Source organism: Lygodium microphyllum, chromosome 3 (genome assembly GCF_053477565.2).
Source record: "Lygodium microphyllum isolate KBCC chromosome 3, Lygodium_microphyllum_v1.1.10, whole genome shotgun sequence".
NCBI lineage: Eukaryota > Viridiplantae > Streptophyta > Polypodiopsida > Schizaeales > Lygodiaceae > Lygodium > Lygodium microphyllum.
This window is the reverse complement of record NC_141137.1, coordinates 61,713,117-61,736,192: the sequence shown is the minus strand read 5'-3', so window position 1 is coordinate 61,736,192 and position 23,076 is coordinate 61,713,117. Positions and strand designations below refer to the sequence as shown.

Genomic DNA, 23,076 nt, shown 5'->3' with positions numbered 1-23,076 from the left:
GGAGCTCACAACCAGGAGATGACAGACTGAGATTGAATAAGAGCAGGCTAACACCCCCTCTCAACTCCTGGGAGAGACTGAAGACCCAAGAACCGCATGTGATGAAGCAAAGAAGCCTGAGGCAAAGGCTTCGTAAAGAGATCAGCTGCATTGGCCGCCGTAGGACAATAGACCACCACGAGCTCCGAATCCACGATCCACTCTCGAACATAGTGATACTGAACCTCAATGTGCTTCGTACGAGCATGAAACACCGGGTTCTTGGCCAGAGCAAGAGCACTCTGGTTATCCATGCGCAGCTCCGTAGGTCCGGTCTGGGAAAAGCCAATCTCCGCGAGTAAGCGACGGAGCCAAACTGCCTCCATAGCGGTCGAACATAGGGCCCGATACTCAGCCTCTGTAGAAGAAAGTGCCATAGTAGGCTGCTTCTTGCTGCTCCAAGAGACAGCACCAGATCCAAGGGTGAAAGCATAACCTGTAGTGGATCGTCGCGAATCCACATCACCTGCCCAATCAGAATCACTCCATCCAGAAAGGGTAATCCCATCTCCATACATGATCCCAAAGGATCGAGTCCCCTGCAAATAGCGAAGAACCCGCAAGGCCGCCTGCCAGTGATCCTGGGTAGGAGTCTGCATAAAGGAAGACAATAAAGCCACCACAAAGGAGATATCCGGCCGAGTGTGAAGCAGCCAGATAAGAGAGCCGACAAGGCACGTGTAACGGGTGGGATCGGTAAGAGGAACTCCAGCTGTCAAAAGCTTGGACTCAGGGTCCATAGGGCATGAGATAGGCCGACACTCAGCCATATCAAACTCCGAAAGAAGCTCGGAGATGTACCTGTGCTGCGAGATAAAAATGCCCTGTGCCATCTGATAGATCTCCAGACCTAGAAAGAAGTGAAGGATCCCTAGATCCGTCATGTCAAACTCCTGCTGTAGAATGGACCGTGTATGTTCCACCTGCTGAGTGTCGCTCCCTATAATAATAAGATCATCCACATACAAGATGAGGAACACCGAAAGAGAATCCACAACCCGTAAGTAGAGGTTGGGATCATAAGCGGAGCGCGCAAAGCCACTCTGTAGAAAGAAGCGGTCAATCCGCTGGTACCAAGCACGAGGAGCCTGCTTTAGGCCATAAAGAGCCTTCCGCAGCCTGTAGACATGATCCTCCTTCCCCTGCACAAGAAAACCAGGAGGCTGTGAAACATAAATCTCCTCCTCAAGAACGCCATTCAGAAAAGCAGACTTGACGTCCATCTGATAGACAGGCCAACGGTGGTGAGCAGCAAGCGCCAAAAGCACTCGGATGGTGGACATCCTAGCTGTAGGAGCAAAAGTCTCAAAGTAATCCAACCCTGCACGCTGGGCAAAACCCTTGGCAACAAGCCTAGCTTTATGCTTGTCCAAGGAGCCATCTGCAAGATATTTGGTCTTAAAGACCCATTTCACACCAATCACCTTCCGTTTCGCGGGACGCGGAACAAGCTCCCACGTATGGTTTCGCTCGATGGAGTCGAGCTCGGCCTGCATAGCCTGTCTCCAAATATCCTGTGCAAGAGCCTCCTCCACTGTGGAAGGCTCGGAATCCTGAAGAATCTGTGACATAAGAGCATAGTTCACACATAGTGAACTGTCTCGCTGGGCCTGTAAGCGGGCTGATCGACGAGGACCTGTAGAAGAAGCAGGAAAGTGAGTAACACCTGAATCCTGCATGAGCCAGCGATACCATAAAGGAATCCTAAGAGACTCCTTCTGTGAGGGAGACCGGGGGGTCTCTGGAACCTGTAAAGCACCCGAATCGGAGAGGGACTCCCCCTCACCGAGTGAAGGTAAATCCTCCGCATCTGAAAAAGGCTGTATATCCCGTGAAGATCCCGAAGAGGCGGTAGAAGAGCTCGTAGAAGACGAAGGCACATCCACCAAAGGGGAAAGGGAAGCCGAAAGAGGAGGAGGAATAGGGGGGGTGCTTAGGGTGATCCTGGAAGGAAGTGAAGGGAAAGAAGGTGGGGGGGGGGGGTCCGTCGATGATGAAGAAACATCGGAAATAGAACCATCAATCGGATCCTCAGAGGCTGAAGCCTCATCAAAGATCACATCCCTGCTCACCTCAACCTGCCGCGTCGTCGGGTCGTAGAGCCGATATCCCTTCGTGGTCGTACTATAACCAACGAAGATAAGCTTTCTCGACTTAGAGTCGAACTTCGTCTTCCTCTTCTTCTTGTCCACATGGACAAAAGCATCGCACCCAAAGATGCGAAAATGGGACACGGAAGGCTTCTTTCCAAAGAAAGCCTCATATGGAGTCATGTCCTGTAATGCCGAAGTCGGAGAGCGGTTGCGTATATGCACCGCTGTAGCCACCGCCTCACCCCAAAGGAAATGAGGAAGACTCCTATGCTCCAGCATAGATCGGGCCATCTCAATCATGGTCCGATTCGCACGCTCCACCACACCATTCTCTGATGGTGTGTTCGGATGGGAATACTCCACCCGAATACCATGATCCCTGCAAAACTGAGAGAAAAGGTGAGAAGTGAACTCTCCACCGTGATCAGCTCGAACACCACGGACTTTGGAAGTTGTTTGGGTCTCCACAAACACCTGCCACTCACAGAAACGGGAGTACGCCTCGCTCTTGTACTCCAAGAAATAAGGCCACACATAACGACTAAAGTCGTCCACAATCAGCATCAAATACTTGGCCTTTCCAAGGGAGGCCGTACCCATAGGTCCGCAAAGGTCGGTATGAACCAACTCAAGCGGTGAAGTAGCCCTCCTAGAAGCAACCTGCGGGTGAGGCTGCCTGTGCTGCTTGCCCCTCAAGCAGCTAGGGCACAAAGTGTGAAGAGGAGGGAAATCAGGAAGTCCCTCCACCATCTTCCTCCTAGAAGCCCGGCGAAGAGAATCAAGGTTCAAATGACCATACCGAGCATGCCAGAGCAGCCCAAGCTCATGGGAAGTCCGCGCAGCCAAGGCTGTGAGCGTATAAAGCCCACCCTCCTGTGTACCTGTCCAAAGAGCATCACCTGAAGAAGCATCCTCCACTGTGACTGCATCCTGAGTAAAAATGACTCGGGTACCTAACTGAGTAAGACCATACATAGATAATAGGTTAAAACCCAAATCAGGCACATAGAGAACTTTGGCGGAGGAAGACCGCCGGTCTGAAAACATAGGTAAAGTCCCCACTCCATGAACAGGAACTGTAGAATTGTCACCAATGGTGACTGTACCCCCTCTGGAACGAAGATCCTGAAGCCAATCTTGACGGAAGGTCATATGTGAAGATGCTCCACTGTCGACGAGCCAAGGCTTCTCCTGAGTGGTAGAAGCTAGGGCAGTGTCTTCCTCAACAAAGAGATGCACAAACGCAGATTCTGTTGTGGCTGGGGCCGCCTTCGAGTCCTTCTCCTTAGGCTTCAAATGGGGATACTTCTGCCAACACTTCTCCTCGGGATGAGTGCCCTTCCCACAATGGGGACACTTGGGCTTCTTCTCCTTCGCATCCTTCTTATCTTCCTCCTTCTTGTCCTTGGACTTCTCCTTCTTTTGTTTCTTCTTCTTGCCACCACCTGTGGCAGCCGTAAATGCCTTGGTGGAGCCACTGGCTCCCACCTCTTTGAGTCGCTCGTCATGCTCCAAGACAAGCGGGGAAAGCTCCTCCCATAGGAGAGTCTCACGGGTTCTCGTAGTGATGAGGCTGGTGTAGAAGACATCATAGCGGGGTGATGGCAGCTGAGTCAACAGAATCATTGCCATATCCTCAGACAATATCAACCGGCCAAGAGAGGCTAGCTCGCCTCGCATATCCTCCATCTTCGTGATGTGCTCCTTCATGGAAGAAGAACCATCAAGACTGAGCATCCGCAACTTCTTCTCCAGGGAAATCTTGTGGGCAAATGTCTTGTGCTGATACAAAGACGCAAGCTTTGTTCATACTTCCGCCGCGGTCTTTAACCTGTGAACATGTACAAGAACAGAATCATGGAGACTCATAAAAAGAAAGGAACGGGCTCGAGAGTTGAGCCTATCCCATAAGGCTGCACGGTCCATAGAGGTGCCATCGGACGAATCCACTGGGGGTCGGTCGATGGGTGAAGAAACAAGATCCCACAGATCAAAGGTATCAAGGATGCAAGCCACCTTGCATGACCATAGGGAATAGTTGGAACCATCCAACTTGTCTTCCTTCGGAAAGGAAGGGAGAATCGGCACCTGGATTGAGGGAATCAAGGAAGGCATCCGCACAGTTGATGCAGTCTTCACTGAAGAAACCTTCGCAGTAGATGGAACCCTCTGAGATGCATGGACTGAAGAAGGACGAGTGCGAGGAGGGTCATCCCGTTGTCGAACTTCACGATAGTCCCGCCTCCGCTCAGAGGAATGATGAGAAAGAAGCTCATCCTCTGAGTCTTCAAAGCCTGAAAACTGGTAAGACATCTTCCAATCTGCAAAATACCAAAGAAAGTTGTGCCGCTGACGAAATAGGACCAACAATGTGGTCACAAACCACCAAGATGCAGGCAGAAAGTGCCTACAGCCACCTGGATCTGCAAAACGCAAATAGATCTGATGGCGAACACCAGAAACGAGACCACCAGCACCGGGAACTTGCCCAGACAGAGGTCGCCTGCAGGATAGGAGCAGCCAGGGTAGAAGCGACCTGCAAAACAGCAAAACGCAGGCTGTAGGAGGGTCGCCCTGCAGCAGAGGAGGTCGCCTGGCAGCAAACGCAGGGTTGCTGCGTCACTGGATGACGTGGCAGCCCCTGTGTACAGCAAACGCAGGCTGTACAGCCTTCTGATGCAGTCGCCTGGCTGGAATAGACCTGTTGGCAGCCTCCTGAAGGAATCGCCTGGCTGTTGTGGAACTGTGGACAGCAGCAGTAAGGTATTTCTCTCGTCCTCCGTGCTCTCAATCAGGCGATGATACCATGTGAGAGTGCGCAGCGAAAGAAGAACACGAACACAGAGGAGAGGAGAGAGGAAGCAGAGAATGAAGGAAGAAAATCTGCACTGACTGAGATGAATGCTGAATACACTGGAATGGACAGAACAGTCCCTGCACGCAGCCCGGAGCGTCAGTGAGGGAACCAGGACAGACTGGAAGCAGAGGCAGCACCAATGCCGGAGACGGAGACGGAGGGAGCAGTGCTGAACCTGCAGAGCATGAATGAGATGAATGCTGGACTGACCGGGGGGGCAGCTATAAATAGCCCCCAGCCAGAAAACTGGCCGACCAGCTAAACTGGCCGACCTGGCCAGATCTGGTCCGACTGGCCAGATCTGGTCCGACTGGCCAGTTCTGGTCCGACTGACCAGAACTGGTCCGACTGCCCAAAATAATGGGCAGTCACCCCAAAAACAGCCCAGATCTGGGCTGTAAAATGCCCAGGGCTGCATACATACTAAGGCAGCCTGAAAACACACTGACAGAGCTCCTCTGTCTCCTGTCAGACTCTGACAGGAGCTCACAACCAGGAGATGACAGACTGAGACTGAATAAGAGCAGGCTAACAGGAACATGTGAGGGTTTTGATTCATGCAACACAAAAGAATTGTACAAACTTGACATTGGACCTGGCCGAGATGATGAAAATGGATTGCCAGACGTTCTGAATGCCCTATGTCCTCCATGATTGGAGAGGTGGCCAACCTCACAAACCGGTCCGAATGTGGTAGCAAAACTAGTAGGAGGGGTGTAAACATCACCGTACTTGTTGCGATAGTACTCCTCAAAGTCCTCTATCATGTTAGTGAAATTTGGTGAAGGTGAAGTGTCATCCTCCTCACCGAGTCCATAATGCTGTCTCAGGGCCTCCAATGATGGAGAAGCCTGATAAGACATCATAGAAATTGGAGAAGAAGGTGTTTGGGACATTGTGATTTGGTTACGAGTTGTATTGTGAGCCTTGCACAAAGACTAGCTCTCTACAATATCTGCAGGATACTCTTTACAAGAGCACCGGCTCTGATACCATGTGAAGAAAACTGCTAGGGTTTGCACTGATGACACATAGAGTGTACGACCACGACAGAAACACAAAGAGATAGACACAGACATAGAGGGAAAAACTCAAACCCTAAACGCAAAACTCAAAACTCAAACACAGAAACTCAAACACAAACAGAAGAATGGAGAGAGAGAACACAACTCTGAAGTGAATGAATGCTGTAAATGAATGTAAGAGTGTACAGTGTGCTCAAGGGCTGAGCAATGTCGGAGTGTGACGTCCATCGGAGACGGATCCCAAGTCTATGACCACTAGTCGGAGTGTAGGAGTGCTGAATAATGGCAGCAGGCTGGTCACCGAAACGAAGCAGTCTGGAGGTTGAAAATTGGTAAACGCAGCAGTGTACCGCCGATCGGATGCTGGTAACTGCGCATGGTCTGCTGTAAACAGCAGACTGAAACAATGTCTGATGTGGCTGGCGATGACTGGATGATCAGATCGCATCAGATGATGATGTCGCCAACAGCTGACGTCAGCATGGATGAAGGTGCCAGCAGCAGAAGCAAACACGCATGGAGTGGTAGCAGTCTCGAGGGCTGGACAGCCACGTGGGAGGAGGCTGATGGTTGAAATCTGCATTGGAGAGTGTGAAATCTACACAGATGGAATAAGGTTGAATGGGGGCAGCCTGTCTATTTATAGATGTGGAAGGGCGGCCCAAAAATTAGGATTTTCATTGAACTCTCTCGAATCGCTCCCCCTTTTAGGGTTTCCACTAAACTCTCTTGAACTGCTCCCCGTTTTAGGGTTTTTACTCTAAAAGAGGCTAATCAGCAAGTAATGCATTTTTTAGTGTGTTTTGGGGCTGTTTAAGAGGCTAATCAGCAAGTAATGCATATTTTAGCTCAAGAATGAGTCCTTTGTAGTCTCCTTGGCTTTGTTTTGTTTAGACTTCTTGTCCTTGTTGTTGTTGTTATCCTTTCCCTTTTGTTGGGAACATTGACCAGTCAAAGCCTTCGATTTGGAAGCGTTGTGACGGTTGAGTTATTCCTTTTGGTCCAAGACCATAGGAATCAACTCCTTCCATGTAAGGGTCTTTGTTGGCCTTGAAGCAATCAAGGTAGAGTAAAATGCACTGAATTGGGGCGGTAATTGTGAAAAAGAGTTATCACCATGTCCTTTGAGGTAATCGCCTTCCTTGTGTTTTGGACTTGCATATGCAATTGCGGAAGCTTATTGACATGCTCCGGCACAGAAGAAGGCTTATTAGGACTCAAAGTCCTCATTCGCACCCGCTTTATCAGAGTTATCCAATTGTACATTTGATCTAGCTCCAACCATATCTCCTGAGCCACGGTTAAGTGCTCAATGTGTGCAATGATGGCTAGAGAGAGAGAGAGAGAGAGAGAGAGAGAGAGAGAGAGAGAGAGAGAGAGAGAATGGATACGGACATTTGAATTGTCCCAACTAGCAATAACACAAATAGGTGAAAATGTAGGCAATAGATTGTTCAATAATGACATCAACTAGTTGGTCAAAACACTTGCAAAATGCAGTTGTTTTGATGCTGGATATGCTGGACAATGAGCTCCAAAGAGGTTGCAAGTGGCTTGGAGAGGTCAAGGCAGTAGGGTATTATGGTAGCTTGTTGGACAACAAATGCAATTGTCTTGAGGGTGAAGTGGTGTAAAGAATGTTCACACCTAGACACATACTTTTATACACAACAATGTTTGTTCACACACATCGATAAATAAATCTAACAAAACCCTCTTCAGGTCATGGGTGGTAGTTAATGGGTGGTAGTTAACTCATGACATGAAACATATGAAAAAGGAAAAGGGAAGGTCTTACCTTGAAGAGGTAGTGTTAAATCTGGTACAATAATTTTGAAAAAGCAGATACATAAGTAAGAGAGATACAATGCGAGGTAGGTCTTCGTTGAGAGTTAAGAGGGAGTGAACGCAAAGATAGGTGTACCAATTCGTGATGGTACATAAAGAATAAAAGAATGTATTTATATGTCATGGTACAAACCAACTCCCACTAAACGAATGCAATGCTCATGTTGAGCCTTTGCAAGATGCTTAGTGAGAACATTTGCAAGGTTATCTTGGGTTTTGACCTTAGTTAGTGTGACAAGACCATCATCCAAGACTTGTCGTATAAAGTGATACTGAACATCTATGTGTTTGGTACGTGCATGGAACATGGCATTCTTAGCCAGACATATTGCACTGTGGCTATCACAACCAAGCATTGGAGTATGTGAAGAAAGTCCAAAATCCTTGACCAAACGGCCAAGCCAAATAGCTTCCTTAGAAGCTTCCGTGGCTGAAATATATTCAGCCTCTGTAGTACTCAGTGCCACAATTTACTGCAATCTTGAACACCAAGAGAGAGCTCCACCAGCCAAAGTAAAAAATACCCACTGGTGGATTTTCTAGTGTCAAGATCTCCTGCCATGTCTCAATCACAAAATCCCTGCAACTCTAGTGTATCCTTTCCATAGCATATACACTTTTCTTGTGAACCTTTCAAGTATCTGAAGATACATTTCACTGCTTCCCAAAGTGGCTTGCCAAGGTTAGACATAAATCTGCTGACAACTCCCACTGCATGAGCAATGCCAAGGCAAGTTGCAACCATGGCATACATCAAAGATCCACAAGCTGATGTATACCCTTCATGGTACTAGCAGGTGCATCATCCTTAGGGCAATTAGATTTGCTAAGCTTTGTATGTGGCGGTAAAGGCACACCAATAGGCTTAGCATCAACTTTATTAAACCTGTCAAGTACTTTGTTGATGTACTTGTTCTGTGGGACTTGAGCCACAGCCAAGAACTTGCCTGGTAATGCTTTACAATGCAAGTAATATAAAGTCCCCCTTTTGCTGCCTTTAACAATCAGCATAGAGTCCTTATGGACCTTCCAAGATCCACCACCAAAGGTAGTAAAATACCCTTTAGTATCAAGCTATCCAACTAATAGTAGACTTTTCTTTATGCTAGGTACAAATCTGACATAATGCAAAATCAACTCTTGGCCATTTTCAAGAGCCAAGTGAATGGTGTCAACACCCTCTATCTCACATGCATAGTTATTACCCAAGTAAACCTTGCCTAGGCAACCTACAGTGTATTCGGAAAATGACTCCAAAGAGAGGTTAACATGAAAAGAGGCTCCGCTGTCCACTATCCATGATTGTGACAGCCCATCATGAGCTGAAAGTAAGGCATCAATTACCTCCTTTTTGGTGATGTGGATATCACTTGCTGCCACCATAATATCTGCATCATTACATGAGGCTACAACAAGTATCTCTTCAGTGTCAGAAATCTCTTCAATCACTACACTAGATGCAACATTTGCCTTTGCAACTTCTTGTGTCATCATCTTTCTTATCATCCTTCTTTTTCTTACCCTGATGTTTCTTTCTTTCTTGCTCTTTCTTGAAGTACCGGAAATGGGGCTTTTTATGCCCTTCACGTCCACATTGATAGCATGTGACATCCTATTGTTTGCCCTTGCTTTTGCTTTTGCTTTTCCTTTTATTGGCTGCATTACCCCTCTTTTCAGACTTGCCTCTCACATGGTAAGCTTTCACCACTGCTTTCACCACTAGACTTTCTTCTGATTTCTTCATTAAGGATTGAACCTCTTACACCATCAAAAGTCAAAGCAGGATTGTTGCTAAGTGACACAACCAAAGATTCCCAGCTGTTAGGCAAAGTCATCAGTAAGAAAATAGCTTTCAATTTATCATCGAAAGCCACCAAACCAGAGTCCTGCAACTGACTCAAAACCCCTGTGCAAGCACTCAAATGCTTAGATGTTGGCTTAGACTCATCCAACTCCATGTTCACAAGTTTACGCATAAGATGCACTTGATTCACAGGAGTTGTATTTTCATAAGTGTCCTTAAGCTTTTTCCATATAGCATAACCTGTATCAAGACGTTTAATGTTTGTAAGTACATCATGAGACACTGCCATCTTAATGTATGCAATGGCCTTCTTATTAAGTCTAGCCCAATCCACATCTGTCATGGTTGCAGGCTTAGTCTCCAAGAGAGTATCTTCACACTCCTTGAGAAACAAAGTGCCTTGCATCCTATCCTTCCACAAGTCAAAGCTAGTGCTATCAAACCTCTTGATTTCAAAGAGGGATTTAGTGTCACTGCTGCTAGAAGCATTTGCAGCCATTTTTTCAGCAATAAACCAGAAATTCAATACTGCAATGTATGACAACAAAAAATGAGCTAAATATTCAGCTGATTTCAGCCCAATTTTTCAGCAAATAATAGTAAGATTCAGTCCAAGTACATTTACAGCAGTAGAACGAATGACTTTCAGCAGTATGACTGCAATTTTAGCATACATTAAATGCATACATCACTGCCAGGTAGGTCCCACTTCAGCAATATCACCAAAAAATACATCTGCAACAATCCCAGATCTGCAAATGATCACTAAGACTGCTGCAACATGAATAATCAGCAATACATCAACTCAATGGGAGCGGTCCATGTGTATACATATGTGCCTGTATCAACTTCTGATACACAAAATACCAAGAAATTGTGAGAGTGCGCAACGGAAGAAGAAACACGAACATGGAGGGAGAGAGAGAGAAAGCAGAAAATGAAGGAAGAAAATCTGCACTGATTGAAATAAATGCTGAATACACTGAAATGGACTGATTAGTCCCTGCACGCAGCCCGAATCGTCAGTGAGGGCACCGGATCAGGCTGATGATGACGGCAGCATCGAAGACGGAGGAAGATGATGGAGTCGGAGTGTGCATCTGCCAAAGAAGGAGGGAAGATGATAATACAATTGACTGCCAAGTGGGAAATGGCTATAAATAGCCAAAAAACCCAAAAACTGGCCGACCTGAAATTTGAGGCCATAAATATGTCCGACCAGCATTTAATGCTGATCCAACTAGCATTTAATGCTGGTAAAAATGCCAGGAATGATCAGAAAAATCCAGGAAAGGGTGGACAATGTCCGGTAGGTGAGGCAGACTGAAGAATGCAGAAACTGCCCCGGGAAATGCACATAAAATCCCGACTGGAGGAGAAAATGCACTGAAATGCAATAAACTGAGTGCTCTAGAATGAGCTACCTCCTCCGTCAAAACAAGTGATAGACAAGTCAGAGCTCCTAAAGTCCTTGTCTGACTCAGACTGAGGCTCACAGGCAGGAGACGACAAGGCATGACAAACATGACTGCTAACACCCCCTCTCAGATCCTGCATGTGGCGGAAGGCCAAGGGAGAAACGGATCCTGGGGTGGCAAGAGGAATGCCAAGGTCGATGAAGTCCGTCGATGAAGATTGCCGATGAAGAAACTCCTCGCGATCCTGGGAAGCCCCCTCTAAAACAGTAGGGGCCAGGAAATCCACAGCCGCATCACCGAGATCGTCCCCCTCTAAAAGGGATGGGGGGTACGAGGGAACCACCGGAGGAGAGGGTGGGGGATGGGAAGGAACCTGTGGAAAAGAGGGTGCATAAGTGGGAACGGGTGTAGCGAGAGATAACTGCCTCGGAGGTCCTTGCATAAGAGAAGGGGAATGGAGTCTATAAAGCCCGCTCTCTTGCCAACCTGTTGCAATAACAGCCCTTGTAGAAGAATCCTCAATACAAATGGCCTGCTCGGTGAAGACAACCTGGGTACCAAGCCTAGTAAGGCCATAGACTGAGAGGAGTGGAAAGCCCAAGTCAGGAACATAAAGAGCTTGGGGAAGGGGGCTCAACGTGCGGTCGGGAAATAAAGGCAAAGTGCCAACACCACAAATAGGCACCGAAACAATGTCACCAATAGTGACTGAACCCTCAGAAGGGCATAGATCCTGCAACAAATCACCTCGGGGAGTCATATGACTAGAAGCTCCACTATCAACCAGCCAAGGCCTCTCAGAAGATGAGGCAACCACTGAAGAAGGCTCCTCCAAGTCAATAATATGAAGGAACATTGACTCATGGGTAACCGCTGGAGTAGAGGTAGAAGGCTCAAATGTTTTAGCTCCATCCTTCGCTCCTGGACGAAGGTGAGGATACTTCTTCCAACATTTCTCCTTTGGATGTGTCCCCTTCCCACAGTATGGGCATTTAGGCTTCTCCGAGTCGGAGTTAGAACCTGAAGAACTCTCCTGTCTTTTAGCCTGTGACTTCCCTTTCTTTTGTGTCCTTCCTCTCAAACCTGCAACAAAAGCTTTGATGGAGGTGGATCCACTGGCTACCTCTTTGGCGCGCTCGTTATGCTCCAAAACAAGTGGGGCAAGCTCCTCCCATAAAAGCTTCTCACGGGTCCTCGATGTAAGAAGGCTGGTGTAGAAGACATCAAAACGGGGAGAGGGCAGCTGAGTCAAAGAATCATGGCCATATCCTCGGAAGAGATCATCCTGTCAACGGACATAAGCTCATCCCTCATGTCCTCCAACCTGTTGATATGATCCTTCATGGAAGAAGAATTATCAACAACGAGCATCCGTAATTTCTTCTCGAGAGTAGTCTGATGGGCAAAAGTCTTCTGATGGTACAAAGAAGCAAGCTTTGTCCACACTTCCGCTGCTTTCCGCAACCTACGCACATGCACTAGGACAGAATCTTGTAAGCTCATAAAGAGGAAAGATCGAGCTCGTGAGTTGAGCCGATCCCATAAGGCCGCACGATCCATCGATGATCCAACGGTGGGATCCTCCACTGGACGGGAAATAGGGTGGGTAACAAACTCCCAAAGATCGAAGGTATCAAGGATACACTCCACCTTACACAACCAAAGCGAGTAGTTGGAACTATCAAGCCGGTCTTCTTTGGGCAAAGAAGGGAGTACAGGCACCTGTATAGAGGGTGCCATGGAGGGCATATGAAGGCCAGCAGAACAAGCCTTCTGTGAAACATGGAGAGAACGGGGAATAGAGGGATCTCGGTCAAATGGGCTAGGTGACCTCCGGTCATCGCGTGAACTAGCACGAAAGTCTCTCCGTCTCTCAGAGGAAGGAATAGAGACCTCATCCTCTGAATCAGCAAAGAACTGGTGATAAGACATCTTCGTATATATCTGCAATCACCAAACAATTTGCAACCAACAGACAGTCAAGATGGAGCTGCCTATGTCAGAAAAGACCGAGAAGATGCTGTCGCTTGCAAGAGGAGAGAGAAAATGGTGCCGCCTGGAGGAAAAAACTGTTGCCTATCCTCCAGATGATGACACCTTCTCCTCTGCTGATGTTGACCACCTCCTGTTGGCTGCGTTTGATGCAAACGCAGGCTGCAAACACCTAGAAAACTGTCGCCTACTCCTCCTGATGCTGCAAAACAACAAAACGCAGGTATGGAAGGCTGCGTTTCAGCCTGGACAGCACCGCCAAGGGCTGGAAAGGAGGGAAGAAAGGCTGCACTTGATGGTGTCCTCCTCTGCAATGGAAGCTCTCCTTTGTGCTCTCAGTTAGGCTTTGATACTATGTGAGAGTGCGCAACGGAAGAAGAAACATGAACATAGAGGGAGAGAGAGAGAAAGCAGAAAATGAAGGAAGAAAATCTGCACTGACTGAAATGAATGCTGAATACACTGAAATGGACTGATCAGTCCTTGCACGCAGCTTGAAGCGTCAGTGAGGGCACCAGATCAGGCTGATGATGACGGCAGCACCGAAGACGGAGGAAGATGACGGAGTCGGAGTGTGCACCTGCCAAAGAAGGAGGGAAGATGATAATACAACTGACTGCCAAGTGGGAAATGGCTATAAATAGCCAAAAAACCCAAAAATTGGCCGACCTGAAATTTGAGGCCATAAATATGTCCGACCAGCATTTAATGCTGGTAAAAATGCTAGGAATGATCAGAAAAATCCCGGAAAGGGTGGACAATGCCCGGTAGGTGAGGCAGATTGAAGAATGCAGAAACTGCCCCGGGAAATGCACATAAAATCCCGACTGGAGGAGAAAATGCACTGAAATGCAATAAACTGAGTGCTCTAGAATAAGCTACCTCCTCCGTCAAAACAAGTCGTAGACAAGTCAGAGCTCCTAAAGTCCTTGTCTGACTCAGATTGAGGCTCACAGGCAAGAGATGACTAAGGCATGACAAACATGACTGCTAACAGAAATCTCTGCAATTTCTCCAAAAACGCACAAGCGTGAGATAAAAATGCTCAAACCGCTTTGCTTATGGCAACAAGATTGCTTCAACAATATTTCCAAAATGCATTTCACGCATTAACTTTGCCAAAATCCACAAATTTCAGCAAAAGCCCCAAAATTTCACTGATTGATCTACCCCGATTGCATTAATACATGTTCTTGAAAGCATAAAACGGGCAAAATTAGCAAAATTTCACAAAATTTCGCAAAAGCTCCAAATTTCTTGGGTCCAATTGTGCACCAATGTCAGCCAATCTGACTCAGTTGAACAAAATTTCACCAATATAGCAAAAGCCCCAAATTTTATGGGTCCAATGTTGAGAAATTTCACTCAAATGAGCAAATTTTCAGTAAATTTGGCGAAATCCCCAATTCAAACGCGCACAATGTCTACAATTTCTGACACAGATGTCTCAATTTTGGATGAGCAACACTCAATCTGAACAGCCTCAAATTTTTGGGCATAAATATGCACAAATCTGAATTTTATGCTTATGTGCACGAACCCCCGTGAGGCCAAGGGGAAATTCAAGGAGAATTTTGGAGAAAAAACGAATTTTTGTGACTAAAAAAAAAGAGTGTCGAGGTCCGTTGACCTGCCTGTCAGACGATGTCAGTTTGCCGTCCAGCTCCGTGTGCCAATTGTGCGACCCATCAGTTGTGTTCTTGGAATCCCGCCGACCTGTCGCCCGTCTGTCGACTGGGCTTGCGCCTGTGACCTGTCCAGTCGCCTGTTGACTGTCGCAAAGCTGTTGCCCAGCAGTCTTGTTGATTGCCTGCTCTCGTCCACGCTGGTTGTCAGCTACTCGCTCAACTTGGAGCACCACTGTGCCCGTCTCCCTGGTCTTCATCGTGTTCAGTTCTTGTGCGCTGGTCAATTACACCTGGCGCCCGTCAGTCAGCAGTCCCATCGACTGCTTGCCCCACATCTGCCTGCTTTTGCTGGTCCACATTGGTCACATTGGATTTGCCTCCTGGTCCCGATTGTTCACGAGCTGCCTTTAACCTTGGGAAGCGTGCACTCTGTGCTCTAATACCAGTTTGAAGGGGAGAGTGCGCAATGGAGTGCGAGATTAAGGTGTGAGCTGCAGAGCAGAGCTGAGAGGGAGTGAACGCAGAGATAGGTGTACCAGTTCGTGATGGTACTCGTGATGGTACACAAAGAATAAAAGAATGCATTTATATGTTAGGGTACAAGGTATAATAAGGGTGTGTTCACACCCGTAAGACTGTTTACATGGAGGCAAAGAGACTTTACACCCAACAATTGCATGGTCTATTGACAAGCATAGGGACTCCATGCAAGACATGGTTCAGAGGTGCATGTGCATGGCTCAGAGGTTGATCAAAAGCCAATGTGGCTTAGAGGCACTGGACGCATGACCAGAGGCCAAATACATGGGTAGAGCCTTTGGGATCAACTCAGATGTCATGCATAAAGTAGTTAGAATCCCTTGTGAAATATAATTCCTTTGTGAATCAAAGGGAAAGAAAATAGAAACGTGTTTTGGATTAAATTTTGTGCAAAGAACTCCACACAATTATTTTATAAGTGATGGAAAGGTCTTAGCTCGTGTAAGCATGGCCAGTGTTTAATTCCAACCGCATTTTATATTTTGGTTTCTAAATTTTGATTTTCACTTTTTTTTTATAAAATTAGTGGGATAAAAATCCCCCCCTTGATGTTGACGTCGAGGACACCACAATCAAGGTCGATCACTTGCGACGGTGTGGCCAAGCACTGGATGCTTGGTGGGTCATTTTGTGCCTGATGTCGAAGGCAAGCACTTGGGTGGTCTTGAATGCATCGTCAGAGGTCTCAACTGGATGGTTGAGGACCCCAATGTGAAAAGCCCCAAGTTTTATGGAGGAAATTTGTGAAATTTTGACAGAAATTTGAATTCCCCAATTTCATGTGAACTATCTCTTAAGAATTTAAAAACTTTAATTAATTAAGGTTTTTAAATTCTTAAGGGGCAAGGTTCTAATAGAAAATTGAAATCCCCAATTTCATGGGAACTGCCCCTTAAGAATTTAAAAACTTTAATTAATTAAGGTTTGTAAATTCTTGAATCGTGATGATGATGTGGGTGCTGGTCAAGGCAGGAGATGGACGACGAACTGACATGTGACAGGCAGGTTGAGCCGCGTAGGCAGGACGATCGTGACATGTCGACATACTTGTGACAGGCTTGGTGGTGGCAGTTCTATGACAGGCACTCGTGGATCTGAAAGCACAGATTGACCTGCCTGCTTCTTCCAGATGGAGGCAGATTATTTGGTTAAACGAGCAGACCGGGGGGGGGGGGGGCACTGGACAAGCAAAAATGTGTGGAGTCAGCAGCTGATGGGATCCACAAACAGGAAGGCGACATCAGCAATGTCTGCGCGCAGGGCACAAAAAAGAGTTAGGTGCAATCCCAAATGTGAGCAGGCTGATTGAGTGATTGCTGGAGCAGGTGGATTGCAGAAGCTGGTTGTCTCCCTCATTATTATTATTATTATTATTATTATTATTATTATTAAGACATGCAGTGGACACCTAGTGGCAAACATGCAGAATGGGTGCATGAATTGAACCGGCAGAATATTGAGCAGCCATGAGAGAAGTAGAAGGCAAACCCGCTTTGATGCCACTGTTGGGTATGCAGCTTGCGTGTGACCAACAGGCTATGGCGGATGGAACTCCATATATATATATATATATATATATATATAGAGAGAGAGAGAGAGAGAGAGAGAGAGAGAGAGAGAGAGAGAGAGAGAGAGAGAACTCTTGTAAGTACGCACAAATTGAAAGATAGATTGGTAATGATAGATGAGATATTTGAGATGACATTACAAGTGATAGGGCTTGAATATATAGGCTGAGGTATCCACCTACACCTTTGACCCTTATTTAATGCTAAGCGGTGTAAAAGGTGTTCACACCTATCCATGCACTTTTACACACAATAATGTGTGTTCACACACTGGGATAAATAAATCTAACAGTTTGATCGTTGCAAGGATATGCAAAGTGGTTTGACATATCCCTTTTATAGAGTCAAGCAACTATCTAGGGTGGCACATGGCCACTTTTGGGATGCTTAATATTTGATTTTGGGGATGTTTTAGTGAGAGCTGAAAAAGAGGGTTAAAGCTAATTAACCTTTTGTAGCTTAACACCAACTTCCTTTTTTGACTGAGGCAATCTCTTACAAAGTCTGGAACATTTGGTTGCTCCAAATGATCGGCAGCAAGTTCCCCTAATTTGCCCCTTGATTTAGAGTGCTTGGGGATCCAAGTTGGGTGTCAACCTTTGCATGCAAATTACTTTTGCTGTAGATTGTTGAATGTCTTCAAGTCAACTGTACTTTTTCTAGTTTACAGCAGCAGGGCTTCATGCATGTCTGATCTTTCATGCATGCATCCCAAGACAGGCCAGTAATTCCTAATTTCATCAGAAATTAGGTTGGCAACAACAATTTCCGGGCTGAGAATCTTGAGATTGTTGGGAGAAAGAGAAGAGAGCAGTAGATGGGAAAGAACTCTTTAGATTTGGTGTGAAACAGAGCATGAAAAGCAGTCACCAGCAGTTAGAGACCCTCCAAATCGGGTTGCCTTCAGTTAAACATGCCTAGACTGCAGCAGTCTACTAATTTCTGCCTTGAAAGTGCCCAGTTAGGTTCCACTCACTCATCCAGCCAGCCCAGAATGGTTTCCACAGTCTGCCCTAGTCTTGCACAGTATGTTTTTTGTGCGTATTTCAAGTGGCAAACCTGCTCATGCATTTTCAGCCTCTAGAAACTGAATTTCGAGCAAATAATAATTGTGGGAATCTAAAATTATTTGTCTCTGCCCATCCTCATTTTAAAATCCTAAGCCCTTTGGACTTGAGAGTGTCCAAACTTTCATTAACCTAAGTCCAAAGCTTTAGATGTTTTGATTCTCTGATCCCCATGACAGCAATAGTTATTTCCAGCCCAAGCTAGGGTCTGCCTGCCACCATCTTGTATGATTTAACTGATATTCACATTTGCACAACTTAATTGTTCCCAAGAAATAAGTTTGAAATTCATGTCCTTGTGATAGGCTTTGTGGGGTTCTTCCATGAATGGGGGGGCCTTGTGTCTATTTTGAGAGAGAGAGAGAGAGAGAGAGAGAGAGAGAGAGAGAGAGAGGATGCTGACCTGATGGTCTGATGTAAATATTTACTACTTAATTCAATTATATTCATGAAAAAAAAGAGAGCTTAGAGAATGATTAGCTTTTGTTTTCTTGATCAACAGGAAGTGAAATAATCTTTTTCCGAAATGGAGTTTGTCAAGGTACAGCTTACCAAGACATAATTGCAGGATGCTATTTTCCAGCTGCCTCTATGTATACCCTTCCTGATCAACCGAATTGTACGGTAAAATTCTGCTTTGGTCCTGATTTCAAGTTTCCACCAACTGATCTTGGTCAACGTCCAATACCTCAGGCCATGTGTTTTGCGCCTCACTGCGGAAGAACCAACCAAGAACTTGGCTCTCCGGGTGATTTGGATATTTCACAGACATCTGAACTAAAAAAATAAGGAGATGCAAGAAATTTTGTGTGTAGTCTCTTTTTCACAAATAGAACTATCATTTGGTTGAAGCTGAGTAGTGGCACATTGTTTCTCTTCTAATTTACTTCTCTTACAGTCCCAATTTTGACCTTCAGGTGAAGCATTGGATAATTCATTATCAATTTCTATTGGTCTGGTCTGTCTGCTTATGCTGGTAGCATTTTCACAATGTCTTTGTAATTAAAGGTAAATGCCAACTTGTGATACAAAGGGTGTGGTGATGTTATTTTGGTCAGCTTTCCACACCTCAAGTCGTGTATTTTACCAGTGTATGAAACTAATTTTACCAGTCCTGTTATTGAAGTGCTTCGCAAGAACCTGAAACAGGCATTATTTTTTCTAATGCACAATCTGCCATAAGTTCTGTTTGTATGGCTAATCAGTGAAGGATTGAATTACATGTCTTCCTCCATATGTATGCTGGTCCGGGCCTGCTTTTGCTTATAGCATTCTTATAATTTTACTTATGATATCAGCGTTGGTCATGGTTTATTTCCGACAATGTTTTGTGCCTTGACACTATGTCCTTTTCATTGCAGACAAGAACTTGTCTCTCTGGCTCTCAGTTTTTAAGTGTGACTCTGTGCCACAGTAGTATGCAAGAAACTTTTCTTATGTGTGATCTGCGGTTAATAATAGAACACACTCTACACTTGAAAAGCAGGAAATTTTCATTAGTTATCTTCAGGTGAAGCATGTAGTTTGTTCTCCATTCTATAAATTTTCTTTCTTACATGTCTGTCTGTGGTAAGTGATTTTTCCTGTGGTGTGTGTGTCCAATTTCCACGTGCAGATAATGATATTTTTACAGCTAGTGTAGAATGGGTGCTACTTAACTTCCTCCCAATGAATGCATTATGCACAGTGAGTCACCTTGACTTGTTCGATAAAGTTATAAGCTTTACAAATCTCTTATTCTGACTGAGGAAAACAAGCCCTTTAGATTTTTAAGTGATAGAAAATGGTATGGAAATAAGGATTTCACCAGGATATATATATCACCCCAAAACCCTTAAGTAATAATGGTGTATTTGATAATGGGGGTGTTATTATTGGACCAGGAAATTGTCTTTAGATGAATTCAAAGCTGAGAATTGGATTTATTTACAATTGGTTCTACTTCATGGCGATTTGGAAAAAGACAGTTGTATAGTGCAATATTGTCTCAAAAGTTCCATCAACATGTTCACTTAAATGAAACTAGGAGAATTAAGAGTGAGCTCGCCTCCAAAATGATAGCCTAGCGGGAAAGATTTGAAGATATAAGTAGGGGGCATTCAGGTTTCTTCTTATGGGCTGTACGTGCCCATTTTAGAGCTGGCTTGGACCATAAACAAGCTGATAAATGCTTTGAATGATGCATGCAGACCGGTGTTTTGTTATTTTGGTAAAGCCTTCAACAATGAACTTGCACATTCATGATCACTTTGCTATGCAAGGCCTCCTCACCTGAAGGGGTTTGGAAATAGGTTTGCTACTTTTTCAAAAAATTCTGCTCAACATTGGATTTTACTGTGAAAAAGAAAGGTGCTCCAGCATCCAATTGCTGATTGCTCCTTATGGACTCATAGGTAGGGTGTCCATAAAGGTAAGGTTAGGGATACAGAAGAAGTGAGTCTTCAATGCTCCTTTTGACAGGCATATGTAAACTGGAGAGAGATACAATATCTCACCAAGGTTAACAAGGTATTAATTCTTTTTATATATTTTGTTTGTTTGTCTGTTAGCGTCATACTTCTCATCAGACCGAACTCTGTTTTGACCCTCGTGTTAAAAGAGTGTTCGAATTCCCATTGATGCATGAATATTTTGCCAGAGCTATTGCTTACTGTTATTTGGAATTTGAAAATCTTGAGCATACGGTTGGACATAGAGGATCAAAATCTCTGTCTATAGTTTGACATTGGTCAAAATGCGCAATTGACCACTAAATGGAACGTGGGTGCTTGGATACACCCTAGACATATCCTGCAATATGCTGGCTTAATCCTCATTAATCTTGAGAGCAGTTTTACAGTTAGACAGTAGGTAGAGCTAGTTTAAGCTGATGTGATGATTTGATCTTAGTATCCTTAGGGTTTCGTTTCTTTGAGAGGTAAGATCAGTAAAAGTAGATAGAATGAGTTTGTCTTGGTGTATGTGGCCATTCAGGTACTTACTCTGTATCCTTACTGATTCTTTGCAAGTGCGAAGGGTTGAGGGTTAAGATCAATGTACTCAGAATTAAAAGATAGTGTACTTAAGCACTACTTTGGTAATGTTATAGGACATGATAGTATGCTTTTTATGTTTGGGAAATAGGTTATTGTCTTATCACTTAAATAAGCTTCTTTAGACACATCTACATATAAGGGATATTAAAACAAGAATAGTTTCAGGTATTTTAAAAGCTGGTATTAGTATAATTCTGGTAACATTGGAATGCTGGGAGGTGTTCTTTGACATGCATTGAAGTATTCCATTAAATCTTGCACCATTTGGAGTCAATATGTGAGAAATGCACATGTTTGAAGATTGATTGGATGTAGAGATAGGTTGTAGAAAATTGATAGCAGTCTACTGAGATGTCTGTTTGGGACTCTTATGCGCAGAAATGTTCTGAGTTGGATTGAGAGGATGAAGCTTAGGTTGAGAACTACAATTTTACCTTATACATCATGTCAATCCGAGCTCTTGGTGCAAGGTTATGGTCAGCACTGGCATGCTGGTGAGTTCATCCATAGTATAAGTAAACATAATCGCTGCAAATGTTTTTATTGCAAAGAGAAAGTGGTCTAGTGTAAATCTAAAAAGCCAATTATGTACCTCTAAACACTAAATTAAACAATGCCATAGTTGCAGAGTATATAATTGAATGGTGTTAGATGATCAATAAAATTGCTGAAGACTTTTGCCAAGAGAATTAAGCTAACATTAGGCTATGTAGTACTATTTCAGAACACTACCAAGAGAACCTCTTAACTCACAACATTGATGAGCACCACAAGCGTTAGACATTTTTCACATGGTAGACTAGACAAAAATTTGTTTCTCTAGTTTTTAATCACAATTGACCAATCACTTGTATTGGACGCCCCTCACAAGAGAGACTAAACACCTTTTATACATTGATCATTTTTCTAGGAAAATCCTAAGAGTGTTGCTTTTTATTGAAGAATGCTTGTATACCAAACAACAAAAGCTCTATGCTCTAACTAGTTGCATTTATAGTAGCAAACAAATCCTTAAATGCGCAAAGTAAGTCTTATATTGATGAACTTGTCATGCACACAAATTGATGTCTTGGCTTGCAGTGGTTGCAAGCACATGGCAATACATTTATTATGGGTTTCATAATTAAAAGCATTGTGATACTTACACATTATTTGTAAAAATCTATTCAAAAGAGAGAAGAGTAGCGCAAGATAGGTGCACTAGCTCCATGTGATATATTTTGCACCATATCATGAGTTCTTTGTATAGAGAGAGTATTTTCCTACTACTCCCATATACATGTGGTGCCATATTTTCCACATCTGTTTTTATGGTTGCTAGCAATTCCTTACACGTTTCAATAATGGAAAAACATCTTCACTTAAGTTTTTCATGTGTGCAAGAGTGTTAATTTTAATGATGAATTTTAACATTCTTAAAACACATTTGAATAAGATGAGCACAAGAGCAAGATTTTGGATGCTAAAATCTTTGAAGCAAACTTTATCATATCGAAAACTCTAATACCATATAAGAACTTCAATGAAATTTAGAGTAGGGAAGAATATCAACTAGTGTCCTACTATTTAAAAGATCTGCATATGTATAATGACGATATATCTAGTATGTTGTTTTCCTCATAATGTAATCTCTTTTTAAAAATGAATGATGTCACTAAGAAAAAATCAAATGGCGCAACAAGGACTTATTTAGGCTATGTGAACTATTTTTTATGTTTATAGTTGATATTCATAAGAGATAATTGGATCATAAACCTCTTGATTTTAGGGCACTAATCTTTTAAAATGTCAGTCATAGGTCTCATCATCATCCTCCAAGCATTCAAAAATGAATTCTTGCACATTTTAAAGTGCTCCACTTTTGCCCATGATTCAAATATCTAGTTAGTTGTGTACAAGGTCAAACGTATGTTTTGTAGCTAGTACATACTACATATAGTCCCATAGTGTGTACTTTCCAAATCAGTAGTAGGCCATTTGAAGGTCCATTATGTGTACTCTATCAATCAATAGCTAGTATCATCCTTTATGAAGCTCCATGGTGGGTCTACCAATCAATGGGAGGTCCTATGAAGCTAGAAATCTAGGACAATGGTTGGAAGAGATACGCATTATGGTTTTTCCATTGTGATATGACATTATTAGCTTCTAAAAATTGGGCC

At 44.3% G+C, this 23,076-nt stretch overlaps 1 protein-coding gene across 5 annotated transcripts in view; it reads left to right on the top strand.

Moving 5' to 3' along the window:
* Positions 1-23,076, top strand: part of LOC148038408 (protein TRAUCO-like) — a 56,411-nt gene that overhangs the window by 21,679 nt on the left and 11,656 nt on the right. The window contains exons 3-5 of one of the 5 annotated variants that reach the window (XR_015689490.1): positions 18,382-18,503; positions 18,797-19,565; positions 21,293-21,985. Coding sequence is in view for 3 of the 5 variants with exons in the window: in XM_087671569.1 (XP_087527695.1) it covers positions 18,382-18,668 (287 nt within the window). In the remaining 2 variants the exon portion in view is untranslated. The other 4 variants (XM_087671572.1, XR_015689491.1, XM_087671575.1 and 1 more) reach the window with 4 other exon arrangements.